The sequence below is a fragment of the Panthera uncia genome, chromosome B1 (genome assembly GCF_023721935.1).
Source record: "Panthera uncia isolate 11264 chromosome B1, Puncia_PCG_1.0, whole genome shotgun sequence".
NCBI classification, from domain to species: Eukaryota; Metazoa; Chordata; class Mammalia; order Carnivora; family Felidae; genus Panthera; species Panthera uncia.
In genome coordinates this window covers 38,243,280-38,257,086 of record NC_064811.1, presented here as the reverse complement: position 1 = coordinate 38,257,086, position 13,807 = coordinate 38,243,280, and the positions used below count along the sequence as shown (strand labels likewise).

General features: G+C 38.3%; 1 protein-coding gene and 1 long non-coding RNA gene across 13 annotated transcripts in view; one reads left to right on the top strand and one right to left on the bottom strand.

Annotated features, from left to right (window-relative positions):
• LOC125922726 (cytochrome c oxidase subunit 7B2, mitochondrial) overlaps positions 1-13,168 on the top strand; it is a 159,283-nt gene extending 146,115 nt beyond the window's left edge. For 7 of the 11 annotated variants that reach the window (XM_049630465.1, XM_049630468.1, XM_049630467.1 and 4 more), the window contains one exon: positions 12,752-13,168. In XM_049630465.1, the coding sequence (XP_049486422.1) occupies positions 12,811-13,050 (240 nt within the window). In that variant the 5' untranslated portion in view covers positions 12,752-12,810 and the 3' untranslated portion in view covers positions 13,051-13,168. Of the gene's footprint in view, positions 1-5,941; positions 6,048-12,751 lie in introns of all 11 variants that reach the window. The other 4 variants (XM_049630458.1, XM_049630463.1, XM_049630461.1 and 1 more) reach the window with 1 other exon arrangement.
• LOC125922728 (uncharacterized) lies at positions 6,043-9,169 on the bottom strand. 2 transcript variants are annotated; one of them, XR_007457757.1, is made up of 3 exons: positions 8,729-9,169; positions 7,293-7,514; positions 6,043-6,400 (listed from the first exon to the last, which is right to left on the bottom strand). It is a non-coding gene; the product is annotated as an uncharacterized LOC125922728 (long non-coding RNA). The 2 variants fall into 2 exon arrangements; XR_007457758.1 differs by having other exon boundaries at positions 8,740-9,168.
• Positions 13,169-13,807: the final 639 nt, after the last annotated feature.

The window sequence follows — 13,807 nt, the reverse complement described above, 5'->3', positions numbered from 1 at the left end:
ACGCTACTTGAGAGATGCAGTGTTGGCAAGGTTTGTGCTGGTCTTCTGGGGAGGGGGACTGCAGCTCCAGGACCAAGGCACGTATGACTGGAAAGGGCAGATCTGCCAAAACTTGGGGGTCAGGCTTGGTGTGGGCAAATTAGGTAATGAATGTCTGCTGTTGCTATAGCAGGCAGCGTGTGTTTATGCTCTCTACTGAGGGACTGGTAGAGAAATGGCACCTGCCAGCTCCTTTGTTCCTGAAGGGGTCTTCCTGTGATCCCTGCCTCTATAGGACAGGCCCAGAGATGAGTAAATAGCTTTCCCTCCAGTATGCCCTGGACCTTTTTCAGACTGCTGCTTCTATACTGTGTCTCCCAGGGCTGTTTTGTCATGCTGTTTCTTTAAGGGTGGGGATTCAGTTTCCTATTGCCCTTGGGGCTCTCCCAGAACAAAGCCACTGAGTTTTAAAATTCCAGGCTTTAGGTCCCACTGGTTGTAAGAACTCCGTAAATTCAGTCTTTCTTACTTTCAAAGCCAAATGTTTTATGGGGATATGTCTTTGGGATCCCCAGTGTGACCGTCTCTTTCTTGCCCTTCTCCACCCTCGTGGCTCCCTCCCTCCTCTGGACTACTGAGGTCCATTTTTTTCCCCACAGCATCTCCATCCTGCCTACACTCTTAATTGTGGCCTCTTCTCTACCTTTATTTGTGGAGTTTGTTCTGCCAGTCTTTAGGTGGTTTTCTGGGTTATTTACCAGAAATAATGTTTAAACTACCTAATTTGATGTGAGTGTTGTTGTATCCATGGGACAGGGTGAGCTCAAGGTCCTGTTACTCCATCATCTTTCCAGCCTCCCTTGATCTCTTTATGCTTGGGGCAATATCCTTCCATACATTCTCACACTGAGTACAGTTCACACATTATAAACTGATGTTTTGGCTTAAAGTGGTTGTTGTTGTTATGGAGCTATTTTTTCAGTCAAATAAATGAATGTTTTATATGGGGAATTCCTGGCATTATCTAGCTGCTGGGTGTATGTTTTACCAGTATTTTGGACTTTGCCAGTATTTTGACAGTTACCATTTGCAGGCTGTTAGATTACACGTGACATTTTAGAGGAGTACCTTCATAACCTAGCTTCTGTTCAGTCCTTCATGAAGCATGGCTACTATTTATTTCCCAATATTAATCCCAAAATTTTCTTAGTTATTCTCTGTGGCTCTTTAAATTATAAAGTTATAGAGGATCCTGCAACATCATGAACTCAGAAGAAAATGCAGGAAATGGCTCCACCTTGGATATTATTAATTCTGAACAAAATTAGATTCTATCTTAACTCTGATTATTTTGTGTCTACTCAGTCTTATAAATTGCCTACATTTATTTTTAAGGAAGTCTTCCAAGCTTATCTGCTATTATTTCTTAGTAACATTAAAAGCAAATTTTTATGGTGATTATAATATGAGGTTCAATCAAGATGAAAATGTATTATAGAATAGGCAAAAAGCCAGAAGTTTTATTTCAATATGATGCTTATGTGCCACTGTTACATGTGCTGCTGTTTTGAGCTTGACATTAAAGAAGACTGTCTTGATTTACATATGTTTTAACTTGAAGGTCTCCATCAAAGGAGAAGTATTTGAAAACTAAATTTTAGCATTGATAGTTGGAGAAAAGCCCTTAGTAAGTGTCTCCATTCCCATTCTTTGTGTCTGGTTGAGTGTATTTGAGAACTTAACTCATCCACCATTATTAATCCAGGAAGCTCCTCATGAATTCTCTGGATGAGAAAGGTACCTTTCATTTTTGATGACATAGCATCCTGATCATATCTGTTATAACACTTTTCATATTGAAACCTTATGATTATCTGTCTCTTCCAATAACTGAGCATTCCTGAAAGAATGGGCCGTTCTTATCCATTTTTGTAACTCCAGTGTTGAGCAGGCTGTAGTCACATAAGAGGAGCTCAGTGTAAGCACGCTTAAGCAATAAAATAATCTCAGTATTATTTAGGGTTTTTAGAGGATCTTTTCATTATGCAAAAAAACTTGAGAGGGCAACTTTCAGTTATAGAAATAAATAGAAGAGTATGGATGGGCCCATTCTCACACAGTTGTAATTGCCCATAACACTGACTCCTCTGGGCCTGTGCAGCACATTTATTTGAAGCTTTTGACGCAGAAACAAAATTTTGGAGATAGAACAAACTGTAGAGAAGCTAATTCCTGGTCCCTGTCATTTAATCAATAAATCTCTGGGTTTTTACCTCTGCCCCCAATGGATCTTTGATTTGATCAAAATTTTCTTCCATTATAGTGGACTTTTTTTCTCTCTCTCATTTTAGTATGCATTCCACCTTCCTCTTTTAACAGCATTCTATTGCTTTTAGGAAGCCATCCATCTTCCATTCTTAGTCAATGTTCTTATTCTAAGGAGGGCAAAGGATTCAGGTCCCTCACCTATTTCTATACTTAGATCTTTGTGCCTTTTTCTCAGAATTAGCTTGCATTAGAAAAACACATACATGAGTTTGGTTCTCCACCTTTCTTTCAAATAGAATATAAGCCTAAGAAAGGCATAGTTAGAGTTATGTATTTACTATCTGCCCCCCATACTCTTATTTCTACCCATGTTCTTCCTTAACTATGTTTATAATATCAAGTCATGAATGTCCAGTGACCAATTGCTGAAGACATTAAAGGACAATTTAAAGTGATGTCTGTGTCTTTAGATCTTATGATTTGGATTTGACAAATGTGATAAAATACATTATATAAACAAACCCACAATTTCATCATCAGCAATGGTTGTAAGCCATATAAATGGCTTGCGTAATCAAAATTATGGCCTGTTTGTATAGAAATCTTATTTTCCAATTAACAAATATTCAAATGGTTAAATTATACTAATTTAAGAGTGCCATTTTTAGTCTGTGACATTTTAGACTCCATTAGATTAATGAAAGAGAAGCTGAAAGTAACCTCTTTGAAAATAGAATTCTAACTTGGAAGTCTTAGAATTTCAAAACAAGAATCTGTGTTCTGAATTTCTGTTGCATGTGTTTAGATGGGTAACCTCTTTTTTAGTGTCCTTCCCTCAGGAACTTAAAAACTAAAATGAAATATCAGCTCACTAAAGCAGAATCCCTGCCCCAAGGTTTGGCAAAGTGCATCCTGTCTCACTGTTTCTTCTGAGGCATTTACAAGAAAGAAAAAAAATCAGTTTACTAGAGTCAGCCCCTCTGGCCAAAGTCTTTCTCACTTCCAAATAATGGAGCCTAAATGGAAGAACAAAAGAAGAACAAAAGAACAACATCTTGTTAAAAGTTTTCAAAATTATATGAAAGTGAAAAGAAAAAAAAAAAGTATACTAAAAGAGAGAACGGGCCTGGAAAAACAACTTGGAGGGTTATCATAGTTACTACTTCAGGGCTGTGAAGTGCTCTTCTCATCAAATGGAATTTCTCTGCAAATGCTTCATAAGTTTCCCAGATGATGACAAGAACAAAAGCCTCACTCATAAAGGTTTTATTTACAGATGTATTTGAGCAGAGTTTAGGAGGGCAGAGATAGTCTAAATCGGAAATAAAAAAATCTGGAGATTTCAGAAACATGGAAGAAAGGATTATTTTGCAGCACTAAATGTTCCAATCTGAATTTGGGATTTGATCAAAATTAACCTCTGGAGTAGAACCTTACTGGCCTGATTTCAGGTTAGAAATCAAAGACAGTTTGCATGAAAAATGGAAGCATTCAGTTAAATGCGTCTTTCAGATTTCAAATGTCTTTGATATCTAAAAGTTAAAATTTAAAATTTTATCAGTGACATATTTAGATTTGTCAGTGACATATTTAGATTAAATGCAGGGATGGCTTGTACAGTTACATTTCAGTATTTAAATGAAAGTTTCAGATTATGCGATGAGGGGTTATTGATGTAATTCTGATGGCCACTGTAGAATCATACTATCTTTCTATTCATAGAGCATTTAATGAATAAAGGTAGATGTGGAGAGGAGGGAAATATCTGCACAAATATTAAAACTGCAGAAGTTAGAATCACATAATGAAGGCTAGCGTTAATTACTCCTATGAGTGTTGTTAAGACACCCTGAGCTTAACACACACTCTAAACTCCTTCAGTCGTATGTTAAAAGTCCCCACTAAAAAGTGATTTTGTTGTGAAATTTCCTTCTGGAACTATGAAACTATTGGAAATGAGTACAATGATGTAACAGCATTGAGAGCACAGAGGCATTCGTTGGTGTTCCCTGAAGTGTGTTCTGAAAACACTTAATACAGAGATATGCTCCGGGGGTTGGGGGGGGGGGGGGGGCTGGGGAGCATGGCATGTTCTGCTAAATTTGGAGAGTCCCACATGCCATTCCTCTCAGAGAATAGCCGTGTATGTTAGCACAATACAGGTTTAGAAAATACTTGAAAAAAAAGAGTTTCACTTTATTACCTGTGTATTTCCTAAACTTAGATGACTTTGAAGCTCTTTTTAAAAGTAACACCTACTAACATCAAACAGAACTAGTAAAATAGGCACATCTTTTGGGAAATATTGATAAGGTTACTTTATGATGGAAATCAGTGTCAAGCTAGTAAAGCTAAGAGATAAATGATGTATTCCAGTCACTGGAATGGAATATTTTTCTTTTGAAGTTAAAAAATTAATTCCCACACTCTATACATCAAGTTCTGAGATTTCCAGTGGCATGAGATAGCTCCTCAGAGGCTGTCATCATTAGGTGCCTGTGCCAAAGAATTGTGTTCTGGCTCTGCAAAGCTGAGGATTAGATACAGAAATATGACTACAGAAAGAAGAGACTGGCATATGCTGAGACCTTAATTGCGTGAACTGTCCAAGTTCAAGTCCTTATCGTTACTCATTGAACATTTTCAGTATTCTTCTGGAAGTCCTTCCCCATACTTGTACCAGAGTAATGTCTAAACTGCAAATCTGACCATGTAACCCACACCCCTCATGTCTTTCAGTGACTCCATATCATTTTCTATATAAAATTTTCAAAGTTTCTAGAATTTATTATAACCATGACATTCTTATTTTCCAAGATTAAGTGGGAAAAATGCTGTGCATTTATCCAGATGTTTTGACTTGCTGTATCCACTGAAATAGCCTCTTCTAGAAGGACCTGACTATACAGCAGTCTATGAACTATGGAATGCAGTTAATATAAAATCTTTTTTTTAGTTTATTTATTTAGTTTGAGAGAGAGAGAGCATGCCTGCGCAGAGGAAAGGGGCAGAGAAAGAAGGAGAGGGAGAGAATCCCAAGCAGGCTCCACATTGTTAGCGTGGAACCCGATGTGGGGCTCGAATTTATCAACCATAAGATCATGACCTGAGCTGAAGTCAGACACTTAACCGACTCAGCCACCCAGGCATGCCAGCAGTATAAAATATTTTGAGAGTAACCACAGAAGCCCTTTAACACTTAATATATTACCTAAAATAATAAGGTCACCTATTTCTAGTCTTTGAAATGGATTGAAATGTAAAATTAACATGGACACGTGGACATCCACTTTGAGGAAATTTGCTGGGCCTACCAAAGTTTAATAGAAAACAAAATAAGAATTCTTGCACAATCATGCCACTGACTCGAGGTGTGGCATGGAGAAAAGCCCTCAGTCTCTCTGTTACTGTTGTATTCTCTTACATATAGCTGTCAGAAAGGGTGGAGATGAGTATAGTTGAAAGCACTTTGTGATTAAAAAAATATATATTGGGTACTTAATGGGTGAATCACATTAATGTGATCAGGTCCATAAAAGAAACTGTCTGAATGAGCACTATGACTATTCTCAGGATGGACTTTATTGAATACTTCTAGCATTCTAAATAGGCTAGAATTGGTCTGTTTATTTAGATTTTGACTGTGAGTAGAATTTGAAGGAGACTACATACTTTATATCCCTTCCTTTTTCAGGCAACATTTGCCATTTGAGGACATGAACTCGCAAGTTGTCCACTCTGTTACTTTTCCCTCCTGACATAACCGCCCAGTACTGTGATCCGCCTTTTTATTTGTTCAGGTAACATCCATTTATGTAACTTTTTAGGCTTAGTGAAGTGACATAAAACACAGCCTTAAGCAAATGGTTGTACTGGCCATCAATTCAGTGACTCAGGAGATGATGCCATTACATATGAAATAGAATCCTTGTTCGGCATTTCTACCAGCCGCATCGCTGCTTGCAGGGCTTCCATGCTTCTTAAGGAGTCGTGATGGGAGACGCTTTGCACTGTGTACCCTTAATCCTTCCCTGAGCAGCATAGTCTTCTGAGAAATACATCTATGAACAGAAGGCACCGCAGGTTATGTGCATTTTCATTTCAAGAAGATTGCCTTTTTTATCGTTTCTTATCGTGTGTCAATATTCTGAAGCTGTAAAAAAGAGTAAAAATAAAAGCAGGTGGAAGTGAAGGAGTTACAATTGAGTAATGTCGTCTAGGAGCATCAGCTTTGAAAATACCATTCGCTATACAGCATTACTAGTACTTTTCATGTTTTTAAATGCTCTAAATGTCTCTGTTGACTAACTTATTCCCAAGGGTTCCCTATCAGTGAGGCCACTCAGGTGCTGCTTTTTAAATTACCATGGTGGTGATTCAATTACTACTGTACTCCTCCAGTGGCCTAAAAGAATAAATGGTCTTCCTAAAATGTTTTTCTCTTTGGAAAGGTCTAGTGTGTTAGGGCTGGATAGGACCTTAGAGATCATCTGATTCAGTGTTCCATAAACTTGTCTGATGACAAGACTTCTGAGAACTTGCTTAAAAAAATATACATTCTCCGGCTATTCCCCTGTATGCTCTGTTAGTCTAGGAATGTATATTTTGTAACAAAGATTCCAGATGACTCTTAGTATTAGGCAGGTTTGGGAAAAGCCAAATTAGTCCCACTTTTTTCTTTCATTTTATAGACGAGCAAGCAGATGCCCACATAGACTAAGTGATTCATCTAAGTTGTATACTGCACAACATTTTAAAAATTGAGATTAGTTTGAGAAAAAATTAGTTTGAAAAAAAAGGTTGGTAGGCAACCTTTATGCAGGCCATGGCAGGGAATGGGAGTATGTTTTTTCTTAGAATTTAAGCTTCTGTATTGAATAGAACAGTGCCATGTAGAAGATTATGGGAGAAGTGATAGGAGACACTTTGTTCTGAACACAACAGTGGTTCTTAACTGGTGATGATTTTACTCTCTAAGTGACATTCGTCAACGTCAGGAGCTATATTTGTGGTGTCACGAATGAGGGGAGGAAGATACTACTTACCGGTATGTTGTATACAGAGGCAAGGATGCTACTAAACACGCTGCAGTGCAAGAGTATCTTCCCCAACAAGAAAGAATTACTTGGCCCAAAATGGCAATAGTGCCCAGGTTGGGAAACCTTGGTGTTCACTCAGTCCCATCTTGAGCGCCATCTCTCTGTGAGATACTTACTAGTAATATTTAGGCACATTTGAGAAATAGGACACAGTTTCTCATTTTCTTCCTAAAGTTAGATAGAAAACCTTAATATCAAAACTAAGCAGGACATTTATTGGTCTGTGTTATGCTTCCACCTAGACTGGATGAAGTTGATATTTTTTCCTCAAAACTATACAGTAAATCCTCTTAGGAGCCTCCCTCCTTCTACTCAGGTATCTCGACCTCCCTGTTCCTAGAGTACCTCAAGTATGTCTGATTTGACCTTGCTGCATTCTGTACCTAGATCACTCACACTCTAATTCTTTGGGATCAGCTACAAGCTACAGTGTCAATGTCTGCTGATTTTTAACAGAAATAGAATTGGGGGCCAAAATCTTAAACCAGAGGCTAAGTGAAGGAACTTACTCAGTTTACTTAGAATAACTTATTTTCCACATCAGACTGGTTGTTTTCCCAGTATTTCTCAATTCTAGTTTCTTTCCATCTCTGTTATCAGTACTTAATTCAGATCCTCATCATCGTTTTCATGAGCCATTGAAATAAACACTTAACTTTGAAATAACCTGTTACCTTTTCTGCCACTTTTCCCATCTTCATACCCATTCTCCACCTCACAGTTATCTTTGTAAAGTGCTTCCCTTCCCCCAGATTTTCCCCCTCTTATAGGTGGTTTCTCCTCACCTATGAGAATGTTTCTCAAACTTGGATTATATATGGAATCTTTTTAAAGGGGAAACAAATTCTTTCATATTACTTGTACCCTCTTCAATTATTTTATTTTAAAATCACTTATACATGTATAAACATAAAACCAAATTTATCCTCTTTGATACAGCTATGAAACCAAAATATTTTCAAATTAAAAATGAACCAAACCATACAATAAAGAAAATTCAAAATTACAATATTATTTCAGTATGACCATTAATTAATATTGTCCAGAATCTGTAGCGGTGCTTGCTGTGGCCATAGTTCTTTTATTTTCAGATGACTGTACCATATAGTGAGCTGTGGCATAGCTTGCTTTGTCTAATTCTTCATTTTTTCCCTGGTGTGAACACATACTTAAATATAAAAGCTGCCTCCATTCTTTTCACATTAGCCCAGGATAAACAAATGTAAACGGTACAAGCAAATTTGCAGAGCAAAGATAAACACAGGAACCAAAAATTGATAAGCCACATCATCTAGGTCTCATATACTATTGTCTTACATTTCTTTAAATTATGAAAGTAAAAATACAGAACACAGAACTAAGAATTGTCATTGTTAACTCACAGTTAACTCACAGTGTGAGTTTGCACGCTGTTTTCTCAACCGTGAGAAACACTGATCTATAGAATTGAGTCCACATGTCATAGCCGGGCATATAAAGTCCTCATTGTAGTGCTGTTCTTTCCTCAGCCCTCCAGGCTCATGTGCGGGCATTTACTTCACTTACTACCTGGTGTTACTGAGCTCACCAGATTGCCCTGTCTGCATACTATTTCGCCCCTCTCTGCTTTTACTTTTGCTAATGTATCTACACCCCACACTCCAGCTTTGTTTTTTATATCTTTTTTCTTAAGTTTATTTATTTATTTTGAGAGCGAGAGAGCAAGAGAGTGTGCCAGAGCAGGGGAGGGGCAGAAAGATAGGGACAGAGAGGATCCCCAGCAGGCTCCATGCTGTCGCGCACAGCCTGATGCGGGGCCTGATCTCACAAACCTGGTGAGGTCATGACCTGAGCCTGAAACCGAGAGTTGGACACTTACCTGACTGAGTCACCCAGGCGCCCCTGTTTTTTATGTATTCATCATTCTTCAAGATCTAGCCTAGGTGTCATTTCCTCTAAAACCGTTTCTAGAACTCCAGGTTGAAATGTAACTCCTCCTGTGGACCAAGGACATTCTGTGTTTATCTCTAGCCTGTCTCTCCCTTGTGACAGTGACTGTTCATTCCCTCACTCTCCTATAAGCTTCTTGAGAGTAGGCATGGTACCCTGGCACCCAGCCCAAATCCTGACACACTGATAGTCACTCAGTAAGTATAGTAAAGGGAAGCGAACCATTTTCAACTAAAGGGTCATCTCTAGTAACCACATTGGGGTTTTTTGTTTGTTTGTTTGTTTCCAATATTCAGAATTGGGTATACTTTAAGAAAACATGATGGTTGAAAAACGTACCAGATTTAGAATCAGAGGACTTGAATTCATGTCTTGAATTCGTTTGTTCTCATGTATAAAATGGAGATAAATATCACCATTGCAGCAGTGTTTTTACAAATGTGCAAAATTCTGGGACAATGTCTGGCAAACAGGCATATATCCATTAAATATTGGTTTCCTTACTATATTACTGCTTTGCTTCTTTTTATGGCCTTTAGTGATTTGAAATTATTTTTGTTACCACTGAAGCTTCAAATATATATACTGCCTTATTGCACTTAGATTGAAGTCTAGTATTAGTTATTTTTCCTAAACTGAGTTTCAGCATTGCTGTATAAAATAGATGACACGATCAGTTTTTCCTTTTTATCCTCATAGAATACTTCATTCTCTTTAACTATTTATATTTATTCGGAATGTATTTTTCTTTTATTGCCACAGGCATGAGAGAACCTCTGCTTTGTTCTTATTACCTAGAGAAATCTGTCTTCTTCCATCTCTTTGTAGTCTGTTTTCATCAGAAAGCATCTACTTTGAGAAGTATTTTCTTTACCTGCGTTACATTATTGAATTTCTTTTTTTTTTTTTTATGATTTCATATGGATATTAGACCCTATAGCTTCAATTCTTTGGTAATAGGCTTAGGACTCTTGATAACATGAAATTTATCATAAAAATAAGTTATGTAGAGTTGAACAATATGGAAAATTTTTCTAATCCATGGGTTCGCAGCTCTTAACATGCATTTTTTAAGCAAAGAATAGATAAACGTAGATATGAAAGCAACCGAGACAGATGCCGCTGATGCTGACAAGGAAAAACAAAAAAGGAATGAAAGACTGCAGTTTGTTTATTACAGTATGAAATGCCAACTACAAACTACAGGAGTTCCTAAAAGGAAATCTTAACAGTGGATACTTACTAGTACAAGAAAATTCAGGCTAGATGGAAAAGAAAAGCTTCACAGATATGGGAATAACCAAAGGATGAACTAAACTACAAAGGGATGTGATCAGTGTCACTAGAGACAAAGTATCTGAGTTTCAACTTAATATCTTGAAGATAGGAATAATGAAATCAGTTTGTCATAAACTAGCAGGAATACATGAATGACCTACAAGAAATCCGTTATCGCAATTGTTCTCTGGTTTTGTGCCATCCTATGTGGCACAAGTATTTTTGTATTGAATTAAGGCTGCACCTGTCATACCCTGACCCTTTTCACCTTCAGCCTACTTTCTGAATTCAATTCAAATTAAAACTTTAGTGCCTTTTGGTGGAGAGATTCGTGACTAACAGGAAAAGAAAAAAAAAAACAACTGAGTATTTGGGACCTCAGAAGAAAGGCATTTGGTTCTCTTTTTGTCCCCTTCATCACAGTCATGAAGAGTACCACTTTACCATCTGGTAGGAAATAAAAGAGAACCTTAGGGTCTTGTTTTCTAAGTTGGGAATCAAGTCATTTGAGTTGGCAAATCTCAGTGAACAGTTACAAGTTTACAAGTACTGACCTCAGGCATTTTTGTGTCCATGTTGCCTGCATTTGGACCACAGTTAACAACGTCATTGCTAGAGACGGAGCACTGTTTGACAGCTTGCACAAAGAAGAGAAATCGACAGAACTCCACGTTTCTGCTTCCAGATCTCTTGTTCAATATAGCTATCTGTTTAAAAAGTAAAATTATTAGGGCTATTATGACATGTTCATCTGATTTCATGATTTTTTGACTTGTGCAGGGCAGGAGTTACAGGTAGAGAAGGGGGAGATGAGGAAGGGGGTTAAAAGGGGAGGAAAAGGAGCAGCATGAGGAAGAGGTATGACATACTCTGTGAATGCCTTGTAATTCTGACTGAAACCTGAGTTTTGGTATCACTGGACTAGTGGGACATGTTGTGAATTGTCATTTTGTCAGTCATGCTGATTAGTTTGGAGTCTTTCTAGGGAGCAAGTCATTAGCTGTTTGTGAAGAATAGAGAAGATAACACTGTGTGCTTACTTCTGTTGTTGTTAGGGATTATCACATGTAATATTCATGTTACCGAACCCAAGTTCAGCTGCCCATCACCTGGAAGATCACCACTCAAGAGACAAGTTTTGTTTGGAAAGGAATTTGAACTTTATTCAGGAAGCCAGCAACCTAAGGAGAAGGTAGACTCTTGTCCAAAAGCCAACTCAAAGGTTTCTGCCTGGCCCGAGGGTGTTTAAAGACGTTTAGGGTAGTTAATCAGCAAAGGGAGTGCAGTGGCCTGCAACATTTCTTGATTACATGCAGACTCGATGATGCCAGCTATAAAAGTTATCTCGGTGAGAGAGTGTTGTGCAAGGGGGTCCAATTCTTATTTCATGATGTGCCAGAGTACTCTGTTCTTTCTGCAAAGGAGGTCAAGGTCTACAGATGCACAAAGCGAGGTGGGTAAAGTCATTTGTGTGATTTAAAAAAGAAAAACATTTTGCTAAAGAACTGCTGGGTGGCTCAGTCGGTTGGGTGTCCGACTTCGGCTCAGGTCACGATCTCGCGGTCCGTGAGTTCGAGCCCCGCGTCGGGCTCTGGGCTGATGGCTCAGAGCCTGGAGCCTGCTTCCAATTCTGTGTCTCCCTCTCTCTCTGCCGCTCCCCCATTCATGCTCTGTCTCTCTCTGTCTCAAAAATAAATAAAACGTTAAAAAAAAAATTAAAAAAAAAAAAGAACTTCTGGGCTAATCAGAAGGCTGAGGCAGCTTCAGACAGACTTGTTGTTTTCTATGGCCTAGGAAAATTCTGTTCCTTCACTCCTTAAGGCCAGTGGTCTGCAAATCTCAAAGAAAGTGAATTAGTTATGTTATAGACCAAGGACCCTGAGGTCAGCAGGTAAGGAGTGTGTTAACTTGAAGCAGGTTAACCTTTAAGACCAGCCAGAGTGCTGTTCCACTCACAGCACCCTTTGGAGCTAGACATTATTGTCTCCATTTGCCATTGAAGAGATTAAAGCAATGAGAGGTTGAGGAACTGCCCAGGTTCATACAGCTAATCTGTAGTAGAGCTGAGACTCAAATCCAGACATCATGTTATCAAAGCTACATGACTGGTCACTCCGTAAGGAGTAGTGGGAGTAAAATATTCGGAGGGAGGAACTGAATGTAGATCAGATGTCATTGCTCATCTTTTGTTTTCCCAGGTCTCTTTGCAAGGAAGTAGACCAGCAGCTGCAATCAGCTGCAGTCCTATCACACCTCCATGATGTTTTCCTTGACCAGAAATGCACTAAGAAGGTTCAAGATTCGAAGCATTCAACAAATTAGACAAAGCCATGAAAAACACTCACCAGATTTTCATGACAAATATGGTAATATTGTGCTGGCCAGTGGAAGCGCTTTCTGTGTTGTTGCATGGGTGTTTACAGCCACACAGATTGGAATAGAATGGAACCTGTCTCCTGTTGGCAGAGTCACCCCAGAAGAGTGGAATGATAAATAATCATCCAAGTTGCTGTAATACAAAATTGTTCCCAAGTCGACTTGTTGTTTAAGCACTCTGCTTCTCATTAAAATATAGCATAATTAAAGAAATAAAATACATTTGAAACCTTTAAAAAGTCATTGAAAATCATCATTATAGTGCCTAGAAGCAAGGTAGCAGCAGTCGGTATGGATTATAGGAGGTTATGAATAATAAATATTTGAAAGTGGAATTAATAAAGCCTATATTCTTCTGGCTTAATGATTTACACTAGGTATCCTTCAGTGGATGTACGCACATATGTATCTTACAAATTAGTTTAATTATTTGGCAAATTCTATTGAATCTTTCTTGAAAACATATTCATAATCTGACCATTTTTCACATCCTTCATCTTTCCCACCATGATCTGAACCGCCATACTCTCACTGGGGTTATTAGAAAAACTTTCTAGCCAGTCTCATAGCTTCTACACATGATGGCCCCTGCCAAACCTGCACCTTCTACCCTACCACACGCAATATTTTTAACACAGCAGACAGAATGATCATTCTAAAACATTAGTGATATCATTCCTCTTTTCAAAACCCAGTGACTCCCTATTTCACTCCGGAGTTAAAGCAAAAGTCTTCTGAAGGATACACAGACCCCTTGGATGCTGCACTGGTCAGTTTTACCCCTGCATCAGGACTTTTCCATTTGCTCTTTTCTCTGCTTGGAATGTACTTCCTGCGGATCTTGTATGACTCATTTCATCATACTTTCCAGGGTTTCA